At 48.8% G+C, this 13,971-nt stretch overlaps 1 protein-coding gene across 2 annotated transcripts; it reads left to right on the top strand.

Moving 5' to 3' along the window:
- Positions 1 to 1,260: 1,260 nt before the first annotated feature.
- Positions 1,261 to 6,104, top strand: LOC123128328 (MACPF domain-containing protein At1g14780). Of its 2 annotated transcripts, none has more exons than XM_044548298.1 (7): positions 1,261 to 1,710; positions 3,138 to 3,379; positions 3,953 to 4,238; positions 4,350 to 4,533; positions 4,774 to 4,899; positions 5,026 to 5,090; positions 5,183 to 6,104. In XM_044548298.1, the coding sequence occupies exons 1-7, from the start codon at positions 1,468 to 1,470 to the stop codon at positions 5,906 to 5,908; spliced, it is 1,872 nt and encodes a 623-aa protein (XP_044404233.1). In that variant the 5' UTR covers positions 1,261 to 1,467; the 3' UTR covers positions 5,909 to 6,104. The 2 variants fall into 2 exon arrangements, with proteins under 2 accessions (XP_044404233.1, XP_044404232.1); XM_044548297.1 differs by having other exon boundaries at positions 1,263 to 1,710; positions 4,730 to 4,899.
- Positions 6,105 to 13,971: the final 7,867 nt, after the last annotated feature.

Raw genomic sequence — 13,971 nt, 5'->3', positions numbered from 1 at the left:
ACGACCCTCAAAGCGATGGTCCCGAGGATGAGGACATACTAAACAAGTCGCTCGACAAACCGTGCCATGATGGATGTGAGAGAAGCGGTCGTTGATCATGCTTGAGAGAAGATGGTGGGCGGGGGGAGGGGGAGGGGAGGGCAAGGGGAGTCATCAAGGGTGGGACCATGAGAGAAGTGACATATGTTCTTGAAGGGACGCCACACCTCCACACATCTCCCTTGCGTTCCGCACGAGCTTGCCTTCTTGAAAGCGTCTGAATTTCGATCGGGCCTGGGCCCGATTGACGGGTGCTTTAAGCAGCATGTGGGCCTGGCCCATGAAGTTGTGTGGACAACCAAACCAAGTAGGGGTGGAATTCAAGTCGAGTCGAGCCAGCTCGGCTCGTTAAGATAACGAGTTAGTTTGGCTTGACTTGTTAACATAACGAGTTTAGATTCAAACTCGGCTCGACTCGTGTAACTCGCGAGCTAGCTCGTTTAACTCGTTAAGCTCATTAGACGTGAATAACAAAATATATGTATTATGTGTGTAGTTAATCTAAAAATATGTTTGTATATACATACTTTTTCTTCACAAATCAAAACAATCAACAATTTACACTAAATGAACACTTGGTACAATCGATAAATAACAACAATCAACAACAATATTGGTACTTATCTCATGTCACTTTTGATTAACGAGCTTAATGAATTAAACAAGTAACTTGCTAGCTCGGCTCGTTAAACTCATTTAGTTAACAATCATGGATTAAAGCTCGACTCGACTCGTTAGTTATTGAGTTCAAGTCGAGTCGAGTCGAGCCGAGTCACGGGCTACTCATTTAGCTCACAAGTTTCGAGTTAAAATTCCAGCCCTAAAACCAGGTCATCAATTACACTGAATTTGCTCCGAAAAAAATTCAATTACACTGAAGTTGTGGTTTTACGCAATGAACTCCCAAAAACACAATGAACTCCCAAAAACACACTACCACTCCCGGTCAACCTTCACCCCGACCTGAACCTTGAAATCCCAACAGAAAAACTTTGTTAGTTCCAACTAGCACTGCGATGGTACATGCAAGTCCACATTACATTTCCCTTTCCACATACACAGCAACAGCTTCCGACTCTTGATTCAAAACTCAGGAACCAGAGCTCGTTTCAAGTAAAATAAGAAGGAGAATCATTCTCACTTGATTTGATTGGAGAGAGAAAGTGACACATCCTAGTTCCATTCACACCAAGATACCAAACCCAACCGAACATTAACAATCCCTGCAGGCTGCAGCTCCCCTGCCCAAGCAGCTGCGCCCCTTCAGACTCCAGTTTCTGGACAACTTCCTGGCGCAAGCAATGCCCATATATATATAGTTCAACTTGCTACACCTAGCTACCCGGCCAGCAAGAAGTCATGGCGGGGAGCGTAGGAGAGCAGCGGCCGTAGGAGCCGGGAGGCGAGGACCTGTGGACCGACCGACCGATGGCCGTGGCGACGGCGGCGGAGAAGGCGGTGCGGTGCCTGGGGCTGGGGTTCGACATGACGTGCGACCTCAGGCTCAAGTTCTGCAAGCACTCCGGCGGCTGCGTGGTCGCCAGGAGCTCCCGCGAGACGGCGCCGGCCGCCGTGCCGGGCGTCGGCGTGGTCCGCGACATGCCGGCCGACGTCAAGTGCGGCAAGGGCGACCGCGTCCGCTTCAAGTCCGACGCGCTCGAGTTCAACAAGGTTAGCACGCCGCGTACATAACGTAACATGATCACAGCTCTCGATCACCCGATCGCTTCTTCCGTTCGAGCTTCCTTTAATTCCGTTTCGCAAGACTTGCACATACGTGTACGTTGCTACTAGGAAGTAGTAGAAGAAAGAAATCGGAGCCAAACGAGACGCAATGGAGCCAAAGTTAAGCTATTTTTCCTGAACATAATCAGTGGTTCTGCAGTTATAAGTTATCTGAAACTTTGGCCAGATTAATTAAGCGTTGCTGATAAGATTAAGCGCAAGAAACTAGAGCAAGACGAAACGCAATGAACTGAAGTAAGATCAGATTATTAATTTTTTGGCTGTCTGTCCTTCTGCCGTTAGGAAAGTTCTCTGGGACTTTTGCTACTCGTACTAGATTTTTGCATTTCAGGAACTGAGAAAGCATCGTGAGCAATCAACCGGTTCCGGAATTAGCCGCCGGATTAAATTAGTTCGTCGGAGCAGCGAAAGCAACGCAAGTATAGTACGGTTGGTGTGAATGGTGGCTGCTATTATAGTTTTATTTTGTTATTTTACGAATGTGAATGAATGGTGGCTGCTTGCAGAGCTTTCCCTCATTAAATATCGATTTTGGGGGTGCTGACCACGCCTGTGCGGTCCTACCTGATTCTCACGAACTGCACCAATCATCGACCTCTCTCCGATAATAACAAACAACAGTCGACCGTTCTCATTTTTTTGACAAAGGATGAATTTTATTGGCTCGACATATTCCGTGAGTATAAGCAACATTTTGTTCGTATTTCGGCACACTGTCGGCGTCAAATGCTCCGCGTTCCACGGGATCAAAATCAACCATCCAAAATCAAGATTAGATAGTACCAGTAAGTAGATTTGGTTGGCCATAGCGTGTGGTCCTGCTGTCCTATTACATTATCCACCAATACAACTTCTTTGTAAATTCAAGTCAAATTTAGCTCCACAATTATGGTCACCCCTTGCATAAACAAACATCGCGCTCGAATCGTGACGGTGCACTAGCAGCTGTTTGACTTTCACCACAAAGATTCGTAATTCGTACATCAACGAACCGGGGAAATAACACTTACAAATATACAGAACAACTATTCTCTGATGTTAGGGTTTCCGAAGAAGGGCCGCAATAGCTGGCTAACGTTCGTTGTTTGAATGGCATTTACGAACGTTTTTGCTAACAGTTTCTTCAGAACAGTATGATAGTTTCTTTTGAGGGGGACATTTTTCTTCTAGAACTGTCACTGTTAGATCTCGCGTACAGGAAAATGCGTTCGCTTGCCACCCCCCTTCCAGGGACGTTCGCTAGTTAGTGTATTTCCGAAGAAGAAATGACATATACTATAAATTTCTACTGAAAGAGAAACGCACCTAATTAAAAAAAACTGATTTGGCGGGCATGCATGGTGCTGGTGCAGATGTCGGAGCTGTTCAACCAGCGGAGCGCCGTGGAGGGGAAGATCCCGTCGGGGCAGTTCAACGCGTGCTTCGACCTGGACAGCGGGTCGTGGGCGCAGGACGCGTCCGCCACCAAGTGCCTCGCCATGGACGGCTACTTCATCTCCCTCTTCGATCTCCAACTCGATCGTCGCCCGCTCGCCCTCGCCGCCCATGTTCTCTGCGACGTCCCTGCCGCCTGGGACCCCTCCGCCATCGCAAGGTTCACACTCTCCCTTCCTTTCTTTTTCTCATTAAGTACTCCATCTGTCAGAAAAAGTTTGTCTCTCAAATGAATATATATCTAGGAGCTTGTTCCTCAAATAGATACATCAATTTAAGGGACACATTTTTTCGAACGGAGGGGGTACAAAGACGGTACTAATACAGGACTTTGACTGGTTCCACGTCCGTGTCGTGCTCGTGCCGACCGGCCCCGCGCACGCAAAGCGGTTCAGACGTCCATACTGAAACCTCTGACCACAAACAGCAAATAACGTGGTTCAGAGTATTAATAATCTAGTAAAATGTTCATTTTTCTTCTCTGCCCGTCTTTGTTGAACGTACAGCATGTGGCACCCCGCGCTCTGAACGTGTCGCCATTGACAAAACGGAGCGCGACACATGCCGCCGGCTTGGTTCTATCAGGCAGACAGACAGACCCGTAGTTTTCAGACAGTGAGCTGAGCTGACACTGACAGTCCGGTCGACAGACGCCTTGTATGAACCACCCTCGAACATGAAGGAACGTCGCTGACCCTGTACATGAACGTTGTGCGTGCGTGCGTGCGTGCAGCTTCATCGAGAAGTACGGGACGCACGTGGTGGTGGGGCTGAGCATGGGCGGGCAGGACGTGGTGTGCGTACGGCAGGCCGCGTCGTCGCCGCTGTCGCCGGCGGAGATCAGGGGCCACCTCGACCGGCTCGGCGACCAGCTCTTCACCGGCGCCTGCGCCGTGCCGCCGCCCCACGCCAGGTCCAGGGCCAGGCTCGCCAGGACGCCGGAGGCCTTCAACGTGTTCGACGCGCAGGTGGCGCAGCAGCGGCTGCAAGGGATCACCACCCTCGTCTCATCCAAGGAGGTAAATTACATTTACAGTTATCTGGCATGCAAGCAGCGATAAGTAATATGGATCGGAGGAAGTGACAGTTTTACTCAGCTCAGCTATGTGTTTTTCCTTGTGTGCGTGCAGGGAGTGACGGTGATATACTCGAAGCGGGGAGGGAACACGACGGTGAGCAGCCACGCGGAGTGGCTCCCCACCGTGCCGGCGGCGCCCGATGTGATCAACGCCAAGCTCGTGCCCATCACCTCCCTGCTCCGCGGCGTCGCCGGCACCGGCTTCCTCTCGCACGCCATCAACCTCTACCTCAGATGTGAGCGCACCTTACCTACATGCCATCCCATGTCGATGTCACACTCATTTGCCTAGCCTAGTTGAAGCCAGCGTTCAATAGTGCACCGTAGAAAATTTCTTCGTTCTTCGAGAATCAATGTTACAAGCAAGCACACTGTCCGTGCTCAATAATTGCACTCAAAAGTGACGCGTGATCTGCCAAATGACTGTTACAGATAAGCCGCCGTTGGCTGACCTGAGGTACTTCCTGGATTTCCAGCATCACAGAATGTGGGCCCCGGTGCTCGGCGAGCTGCCCCTCGGCCCCTGCTCCGACCGCCAGGGCTCCGGCCCGGCCCTGCACTTCAGCCTGCTCGGCTCCAAGCTCTACGTCAGCTCCAGCCAGGTATTTTCAATCACAGACCCCCTCATCGTCCTCCTCCTCCTCAGATTGTTCCACGATTATCACTGAAGAAATAAAAGATTGTTCGATGATTGATGCCTGACGAAAATATATGTAATGTTAATGCAGGTGATCGTGTCGAATTTGCCGGTCACCGGGATGAGGCTGCACCTCGAGGGCAAGAAGAACAACCGGTATAGTATAATTAATCTTCCTTGCTTGTGACATTCTTGCATGAATTTGGTGCAACGCGTGACTAACACAGTGACAAATTCGCGTGCATCAGGCTGGGCATCCACCTGCAGCACCTGTCGGCCACCCCGACGTTCATCGCCGCCGTGCAGGCGCGGGCCGGCATGGCGCCGGCGTGGCGGGGCTCCGAGGCGGTCACCGACGACCACCGCTACTACGAGCCGGTGCAGTGGCGGATGTTCGCGCACGTCTGCACCGCGCCGGTCAAGTACGACCCGCGGTGGCACCACTCCCACTCCGACGGCGACGACGGCCGCCGCGCCGCCTACATCGTGACCGGCGCGCAGCTGCACGTCATGGCGCGCGACTCCACCACCGTGCTGCACCTCCGGCTGCGCTACTCGGAGCTGCCCGGCTACGCCGTCGTGCAGTCCAGGTGGGGGCGCGGCCCGGCGAGGACGGCGTCGGGGAAGTGGCCGTCGTCGTCGAGCTTCCTGTCCATGCCCTTCTCGGGGTCCTCTTCGTCGTCGTCGTCCGGTGGCGCTGGCGGCCAGAAGCAGCGAGGCCCGCCGCTGGTGGTGGCGAACATCAACTCCGGCGTGTTCGCCGGCGGGCCGCCCGTGCCCGTGGGCGCGCAGAAGCTGCTCAAGTTCGTGGACACCTCGCAGGTGACCATGGGCCCGCACGACAGCCCCGGGTACTGGCTCGCCACCGGCGCGAGGCTCGACGTCGACAAGGGCAAGATCTCGCTGCACGTCAAGTTCTCCCTGCTCGCCCCGTCGCCTTCCTGACAGTAACAGAGTCTGTACAGTTCTCCTGATGCCAAATGCTAACTGAACCCTGTAATTAACATCAAGGGAGGCTCCCTGCTTCTCTCGTTTCTCATTTCTACCATCCTTTTGGATTTTTGGTTTTGGTTGGATCCTGTAAATGTTGCAGCCCCACGAGTGTAAATTCATACTGTAAAACCAGAGGTATTGTTTTGATAGAGCAAGGAAAAAGATTCATTGATACTACTCCCGGAATACTTCGTATGCTTGGAGTGAATTGCAAGAAACCACCACATTTGGGGCTTCTCTTGCAGAAAACAACGTGATCGCTAATCATTTGCAAAAGTCACCACATTTGGGGCTTCTCTTGCGGAAAACAACGTGGTCGCTAATCATTTGCAAAAGTCACCGCGGATTCAGTAACAGTTTTGCAGAGTGCACTGAACATGTCATTTGGCTCGGTTGAGGGCATTTCCGACAGGTGGGGCCCAAAATCGCTGACGTGTCCTAACGGACGCGCGGACGGCGCCGTTTGCTTAAGACAGACGCGGTCGGGTCGCCAGAGACAGACCGCCCGCGCCCGACCACATCTGGCTCGATTTCTCTGCTCTCACACTCGCTCTCTCTGCTTCCACGCTCGCTCGCTCCCCTCCCATTTGCTCCTCTCCTCTCCGGTCGCCGCCTGCTGCCGTCCGCCATGGTGTCCTGGACCGACAGTGAGAGCACTGACGGCTCCGCCGCGCAGTACATCTCCTCCGACGACTCCCCTCTCAAGGTCAGAACATTGTATTCCTCATTTGTGTTCTAGGGTTTGTAGGGTTGAACATTTGCTCGATTTGAACAAGTTTTTGTTGGATTTCTCAGATCCCAGCTACAATTGATGAGCCTTTTGATAGAGCAAGGAAAAAGATTCATTGATACTACTCCCGGAATACTTCGTATGCTTGGAGTGAATTGCAAGAAACCACCACATTAGGGGCTTCTCTTGCAGAAAACAACGTGGTCGCTAATCATTTACAAAAGTCACCGCGGATTCAGTAACAGTTTTGCAGAGTGCACTGAACATGTCATTTGGCTCGGTTGAGGGCATTTCCGACAGGTGGGGCCCAAAATCGCTGACGTGTCCTAACGGACGCGCGGACGGCGCCGTTTGCTTAAGACAGACGCGGTCGGGTTGCCAGAGACAGACCGCCCGCGCCCGACCACATCTGGCTCGATTTCTCCGCTCTCACGCTCGCTCTCTCTGCTCCCACGCTCGCTCGCTCCCCTCCCATTTGCTCCTCTCCTCTCCGGTCGCCGCCGGCTGCCGTCCGCCATGGTGTCCTGGACCGACAGTGAGAGCACTGACGGCTCCGCCATGCAGTACATCTCCTCCGACCACTCCCCTCTCAAGGTCAGAACATTGTATTCCTCATTTGTGTTCTAGGGTTTGTAGGGTTGAACATTTGCTCGATTTGAACAAGTTTTTGTTGGATTTCTCAGATCCCGGCTACAATTGATGAGCCGTCGTTCGAGGGTCTTGCTGACGACTTGAATGTGATTTGTGAGCATGGGAATCCAGGGAGGAAGTATGTTGCATTTGAGGGGATAAGCACTGGTAGGAGGTTCATTGCTTGTGCCACTGAAGTAAGTTTTAAATTGTATTGCAGCATTCCAATTCTTGTTCTAGGGTTTGTAGTAACAGTTCCTGTTCTAGGGTTCATAGTTACTGTTCATGTTCTAGGGTTCATAGTTACTGCTCATGTTCTAGGGTTTATAGTTACTGAATTTAGTTCTAGGGTTCATAGGTAGTGTTCTTAGCTGTAGTTTTCATAATTATTCATCATTAAATGAATGTGATTCTAGTACATTAACTGAATCAGGTATTTAACTGAATCTGTAAGTAATGTCTGTAATTTTGAACTGATTTTTTCTATTGTAGGGTGTTGCAAATTGTGGATTAGTGCAGTGGGTAGATGAGCATTGGCCAGAGCATCTGCAGAATGCTATTCATAAGCTCTGGCTTATGTATGAGCATAGCCAGCATGAAAACAGGATGGCATGCCTGGAGCATTCAAGCACTGTACACAATCTCACACAGCAGAAAAAAGAGTTGCAGGAGACATATGAGAAGCTTGTTGAAGATGTGAACAACCTCTTGGATTATAAGGATAGCCAGCCTGAGGTAAACCAGAAGAATGATGCTGACAACATTTCAGTTAGTGTGGAAAGCAGCATGACAAAGGATGCTGAGATCAAAAAAATTAAAGGCTGTTGTTGACCAGTTAAAGCAAATTCATGTAGCTCAAGCCACTGTCATTAGGAATTTGAAGTTCAACCATCTTAAGGAGAAGGAAAAGTTGAGCTCTGATAAGAGGACTTTGGAGATTTGTTATGCTGACCTGAAGAAAGAGAAGGATGACCTGAAGAAAGAGAAGGATAAGCTGGATTGTTGCATTGCTGAGCTGATGAAAGTGAAGGAGAAGTTGACCATGGAGAAGAGTACTCTTGCTTCCTGCATTGTTGAGCTCAAGACAGCGGGTGATAGCAACAAGAGGAAGCTTCACCAGATTAAGGCCATTTGTGATGAGGACTAATTTGTGTTGTTGTCTGACCATGTGTGTCAATGATGTCTTTTGTAGTAGCTATGGAGGAAAGCTTGTAATGTGTTAAGCTTTATTGTGGTGAACTCTATTATTTCTGTAGCAATGAACCTTGGATTGTATGTTGTTTGTGAGAGTACTATGTTTGTGATGAATTATCAGCTTGTATTAAGTTCAGTTTGTGATGAATTAACAGCTTGGATTATAGCAAGTAGATAGTGAACATAGATAGCAAGTTCATAGTGCATAGATAGTCTGACATAGATAGTGGCATACTAACATAGGTAATAGTTGCATAGATAGTCTGACATAGATAGTGGCATACTAACATAGATAGTAGCTGCATAGATAGTCTTACATAGATAGTGGCATACTAACATAGATAGTAGCTGCATAGATACAACTGACATAGATAGAACTGGCAAACTAACATACTGACGAAACTGAACTTTTTCTTCTTCTGACGAAACTGAAGACAGCATGTCACTCCTCCTTCTTCAGCATCTTCAGGCGTAGGGAGCGCCGCACGTCATTGTTGTTCACTGCCGCCCTCTTCTTCTTGGCTGGCGCTGGCTCCACCACATCTTCACCGCCACCCTCCTCTTCTTGCTTCATGACGACGAGCTCTGGGTTGTCGGCGACCTCCGGCAGCTTATCCACATCAATTGGGCTGTTCTTCTGCCCCTCGACGGCGTGGAGGACGGGCGCCAGGAGCTGCACATCAGGCTCGTCGGAGGAGGAGTCGGAGGAGAGTACGATGACCTCGTCCACCTCGTCGTCAGAGGAGTAGCCGTCAGATTCGTCAGAGTCGTAGTCGTCAGAGGACTCGGACTCGGCGTCGGAGTCGGAGTCTGGCCCGAGCACCCATGGATTGCGCCTCTCCCAGTAGGCGTTGTTGATGGGGGCTGGGAGAGCGAGGACGGCGTCGGTGATGTCATCCGCGACGATCGGCGGCGTGGTGGATGAGCGGTACATCCACCAACGGGCGTGCTGTCTGGGGTCGGGCGAGCGCTGCACCTCGCGCATCGCCCACAAGAGAATGGTCGTCGGCGGGACGATGCGGCCGACAGGGAATGCACGCTGCCTTTCGGCAGGTGTCATCACCTTCACCAGGCCGCGGGCATGGTTCCTCAACATCGCCAGACTGGGGAACCAGCGCACGATCTCCCTGTACTGCGCGCGCAGCTCGTGGTTGTTGCCGGCGAGCTCTTCGATGGCCAGCTGCCAGTCCATGGCGACGGCGGTGGGAGTGGCTGTCAGCGGTGGTTTCGACGGGAGAGAGGGGGAAGAGGAGTGGGCGGTGCGGACGGCGAGTGGGCGAGTGATCGAAGAGAGCGGTAGGTGGACACGTATTAAAGGCAGAAACCGAAACGACTCGTTATACTAAACAGACGTTCACCACGCTGGCGGCCTCAACACACTCAACACAGTGCGTGCCTAACTAAATATAAGTAAAATTGCGGATGCTACTAAAACAACATCACTAGCACTATCCTATTGGTATTGAACCCCTAGTTACTACCCACTGGTCCTGGGTTCGATCCCCAGGCCAAACTATTTTTGTGCAATTTTTTTGGATTTAAAAAATTAATATGTCAGTAACTTCTTAGGGTTTTTTCGACTCCGAGGCACCCTAAATGCCCAAGTGGAGACATTTTAGGTTTTGTCGACGCCGAGGCACCCTAAATGCCCAAGTGGAGACATTTTGGGTTTTGTCGACACCGAGGCACCCTAAATGCCCAAGTGGAGACATTTTGGGTTTGTCGATGCCGAGGCACCCTAAATACCCAAGTGGAGACATTTTAGGTTTTTTTGACTCCGAGGCACCCTAAATGCCCAAGTGGAGACATTTTAGGTTTTGTCGACGCTGAGGCACCCTAAATGCCCAAGTGGAGACATTTTGGGTTTTGTCGACGCCGAGGCACCCTAAATGCCCAAGTGGAGACATTTTGGGTTTTGTCGATGCCGAGGCACCCTAAATGCCCAAGTGGAGACATTTTGGGTTTTGTCGACGCCGAGGCACACTAAATGCCCAAGTGGAGACATTTTGGGTTTTGTCGATGCCGAGGCACCCTAAATGCCCAAGTGGAGACATTTTGGGTTTTGTCGACGCCGACGCCGAGGCACCCAACTTCTTGCAACACATCATAACACATCATATCAACAACATGAAAACTAAGATTATCATCATATCAACAATGAAACTATGCTCATCATCACAACAACAGAATCAAAACTTCTTGCAAAACATCATAACTAATAAGTTCATCATCACATCATCATACCCAGAGTATCATAGTGCATCACAACCATTAGGTACATTACATAGTCCACCACTTGGACTTGAACTAACTGGTTTCAACATGAGATTAGAACATAGTATTAAATATACATAAGATTTAACCTGCAGTGACAACATATATAAACAAGATTTAACCTGGTGTTGGTTCCTTCTCATTGCTAGGGATGGCTTCAGATTTTTGTGGCAGCTAGTGTACCTATGCCATGTCAAGTTGCAATTGCTGCAGGTTATTGTTGCCATCCTTGAAGTATCTTTGGGAGCTGGCTTCTCAAAATGATTCTTTCTCCTCTTAGTCTGCTTCTTTCCTGGCTTGTCTCTGAAAACTGGTGGCTCTATGTCAGGGGTCCCGGTATTTGGCCATAGATCAGGCCCAGGCACACACAGTTGGATTGTAGGCTGCTTGGTACATTGGTTTCTTGAAGAAATCACTAACAAAATCTTCTGGATAAAGTTTTGCCTTGTTAATTGCAGAAACACCATGCTTGCAAGGAACACCAGTCATGTCCCATTTGCTACACCCACATGTGTGCACTTGCAGATTTACTGCATATGTGCTTTCTCCACTGCTAACCTAGTATAGATCAGGTCCTGCTTTGATTGACTGACAATATCTAGCATGGTGTTTTGCTTCTTCTAACTTCTTAGCATATGTTGGGCATATCTGCCACTTGGCTGTCTCAGTCTTGGTCCTATTGGCATTGAACTTAACTAGCAATTTTGTTCTAATGCCATCAACCATGGTTTTAATTGGTTTCCCTCTCACATCAAGTATCATTTTGTTGAACACTTCACTAATATTGTTAACAACCAAATCAGTTTTACAATTCTTGTCCATGGCATGTCTAGCCCATGTATGCTTGGGTATCTTTATAAGCCATTTCCAAGATGCCTCACACTCTCTTTTCATGTCTTCCATTGCTTGTTCAAAACCATGCTCAGTATATGAATAACTAGCCTGATCCATATACTTCTTTAACTCTTCACCTCTAAAGCCAACTGTTTGAAAGTTCTGATAAATATGTCTAAGGCAGTATCTTTGAGGGCAATTTGGGAAGATATTTTTTATGGCTTTAAGAAGGCCCTGTTTAAATAACTAGTGTTCAAAATATAGTATGACAACACACTATTTGACAGTACTAAGCATGGTAAAACTTCAGTAAAAATAAGAATTATGATGTATGAGGTACCTTTTGTCTATCAGATATGATAGTGTACTTGCCATACTTCCCTGACTCACCACCAAGAGCATACTTGAGCTGGGTTAGAAACCAGGACCAGCTGGCAGTGTCCTCCTTGTCAACAATAGCAAATGCAATGGGAAAGATGTTGTTATTACCATCTCTTCTAGTTGCAACCAATATTTATTGCCCTGTTGTCAACTTAACAAAGCAACCATCAACACCTACAACCAAACATAACACATTAGCACCAAACATAAACAAAAGCAATGGCAAATATGTTGGAAAAATAATTATGCAAGTACCTATGAAGGGTCTGCAACCATTTAGGAAGCCCTCTTTGCAAGCATTGAGGCACATGAACAAGTCATGAAATCTAGGGTTTTTGCTAGGATGAAGCTTTAAATGCTTTGTTGTCACAATGCATCTACTTCCAGGATTGGTATCCAGCACAGCTTGGAGGTAATCCCTTATCCTAGTGTATTGTGCCCTCTGATCTCCTTGGACAACTTCCTTAGCTGCTTTCCTTGCCCTGTAGGCCATGGGAATGGACACTTCAATTCCATGTTTTTTCTTCAAATTGTCAATTATTGCCTGGACTGGTGTGTTTATGTCAGACCTTAACTGTTGCTCACACTCATGTGCCAACCATCTTGCAGTGACTTTGGTGCTCTCTCCAACAGCGGGACAGTTGTGGTACAAGTTCATTTTCTTCATGCAAAATGTCTTCTCATGTGCAATTTTGGAAGCAGCAATGAAAAAAGGACAGTCATCTGTACTACAAACTACAATAACTCTATCTGAGCAATTCCTATAAAATTAGTAGTTCCTGTTTTGTGAGATGTGAAATGTAAGGAGTGCCCTCCTGAACTGCTGGACATCTAGGAAACAAAGTTGCATGACAAATTGTTCTTGTGGGTTTTCCCTCTCCTCATCATACAAAACCCTAACTTTATTCTTTTTGGCCCTGCTCTTCCTACCATTTGGTAGCTTAAATGGTGGAAGCTAAGCACAATCATTCTCTTCCTGACTTAAGTCACCTGGGTTGCTCTCCTCATCAGATGAAGGTGCCCAGTCTTGCTCTATGATTTGATCCAAACTTGCATGGGATCTTGTTGTTGGCCCCTTCCCCCTCCTCTTACTTCCTCCTGTGTTGCTGCTACCTCCTAAACTGCTTCCTCCTACACTGCTTCCTCCTCTCAAGCCCTCATCTAGTGGCTCATCTTGTCCTTCCTCTTCATCTCTTCCTTCATTCTCCTCCTCCTCATCTGGTCCATATAGCTCTTCTACACCAGTGTCTCCTTCAAAGTGATGTAGTGGATCATCCCTATGCCTCTTCATTGCCTCCAACCTAGCCAATATGTCCTAATCTTCAAGATCTCCATCCTCACTTTCACTATCAGTGAACTCCTCAGCAAGCAACTATGGGAGTTTTCTTTTTGCCGCCTTGTACTTCTTTCTTTGTATCATATTACTCATGTACCTCTGAATTTCTTCATTTCTTTTCTGCTCCATCATCTGCTCAATGTGCTCTTGCTCTTGGTATGTCTCAATGAAATACTCATGCCTCTCATTACCATTGTCCAAAGCAAACTCAGGTTCACTTGGGCCCTTTTGCTTCAACAAACAAGAGCTCTCCTGTGTGTTCATTACTTGGACTGGCTGTGGTTGGGGTTTCATGTTGGGGAACATAGTAATTTCAAAAAAATTCCTACGCACACGCAAGATCATGGTGATGCATAGCAACGAGAGGGGAGAGTGTTGTCTATGTACCCTCGTAGACCGGCAATGGAAGTGTTGACACAACGTAGAGGAAGTAGTCGTACGTCTTCCCGATCCGACCGATCCAAGTACCGAACGTACGGCACCTCCGAGTTCTGCACACGTTCAACTCGGTGACGTCCCTCGAGTTCCGATCCAGCAAAACATTGAGGGAGAGTTTCGTCAGCATGACGGCGTGATGACGGTGATGATGTTCTACCGATGCAGGGCTTCGCCTAAGCATCGCTACGGTATGACCGAGGTGGAATATGGTGGAAGGGGGCACCGCA

The sequence above is a fragment of the Triticum aestivum genome, chromosome 6A (genome assembly GCF_018294505.1).
Source record: "Triticum aestivum cultivar Chinese Spring chromosome 6A, IWGSC CS RefSeq v2.1, whole genome shotgun sequence".
Lineage (NCBI taxonomy): Eukaryota > Viridiplantae > Streptophyta > Magnoliopsida > Poales > Poaceae > Triticum > Triticum aestivum.
Note: the sequence above shows the minus strand (reverse complement) of the source record. Positions and strands in the feature narration are given on the sequence as shown.

Coding starts and splice junctions, on each gene's coding strand:
- LOC123128328 (XM_044548297.1), top strand. CDS start 1,468: ATGGCCGTGGCGACGGCGGCGGAGAAGGCGGTGCGGTGCCTGGGGCTG. Junction 4,239..4,349: donor CCCTCGTCTCATCCAAGGAG/GTAAATTACATT, acceptor GTGTGCGTGCAG/GGAGTGACGGTGATATACTC. Junction 4,534..4,729: donor CATCAACCTCTACCTCAGAT/GTGAGCGCACCT, acceptor TGACTGTTACAG/ATAAGCCGCCGTTGGCTGAC.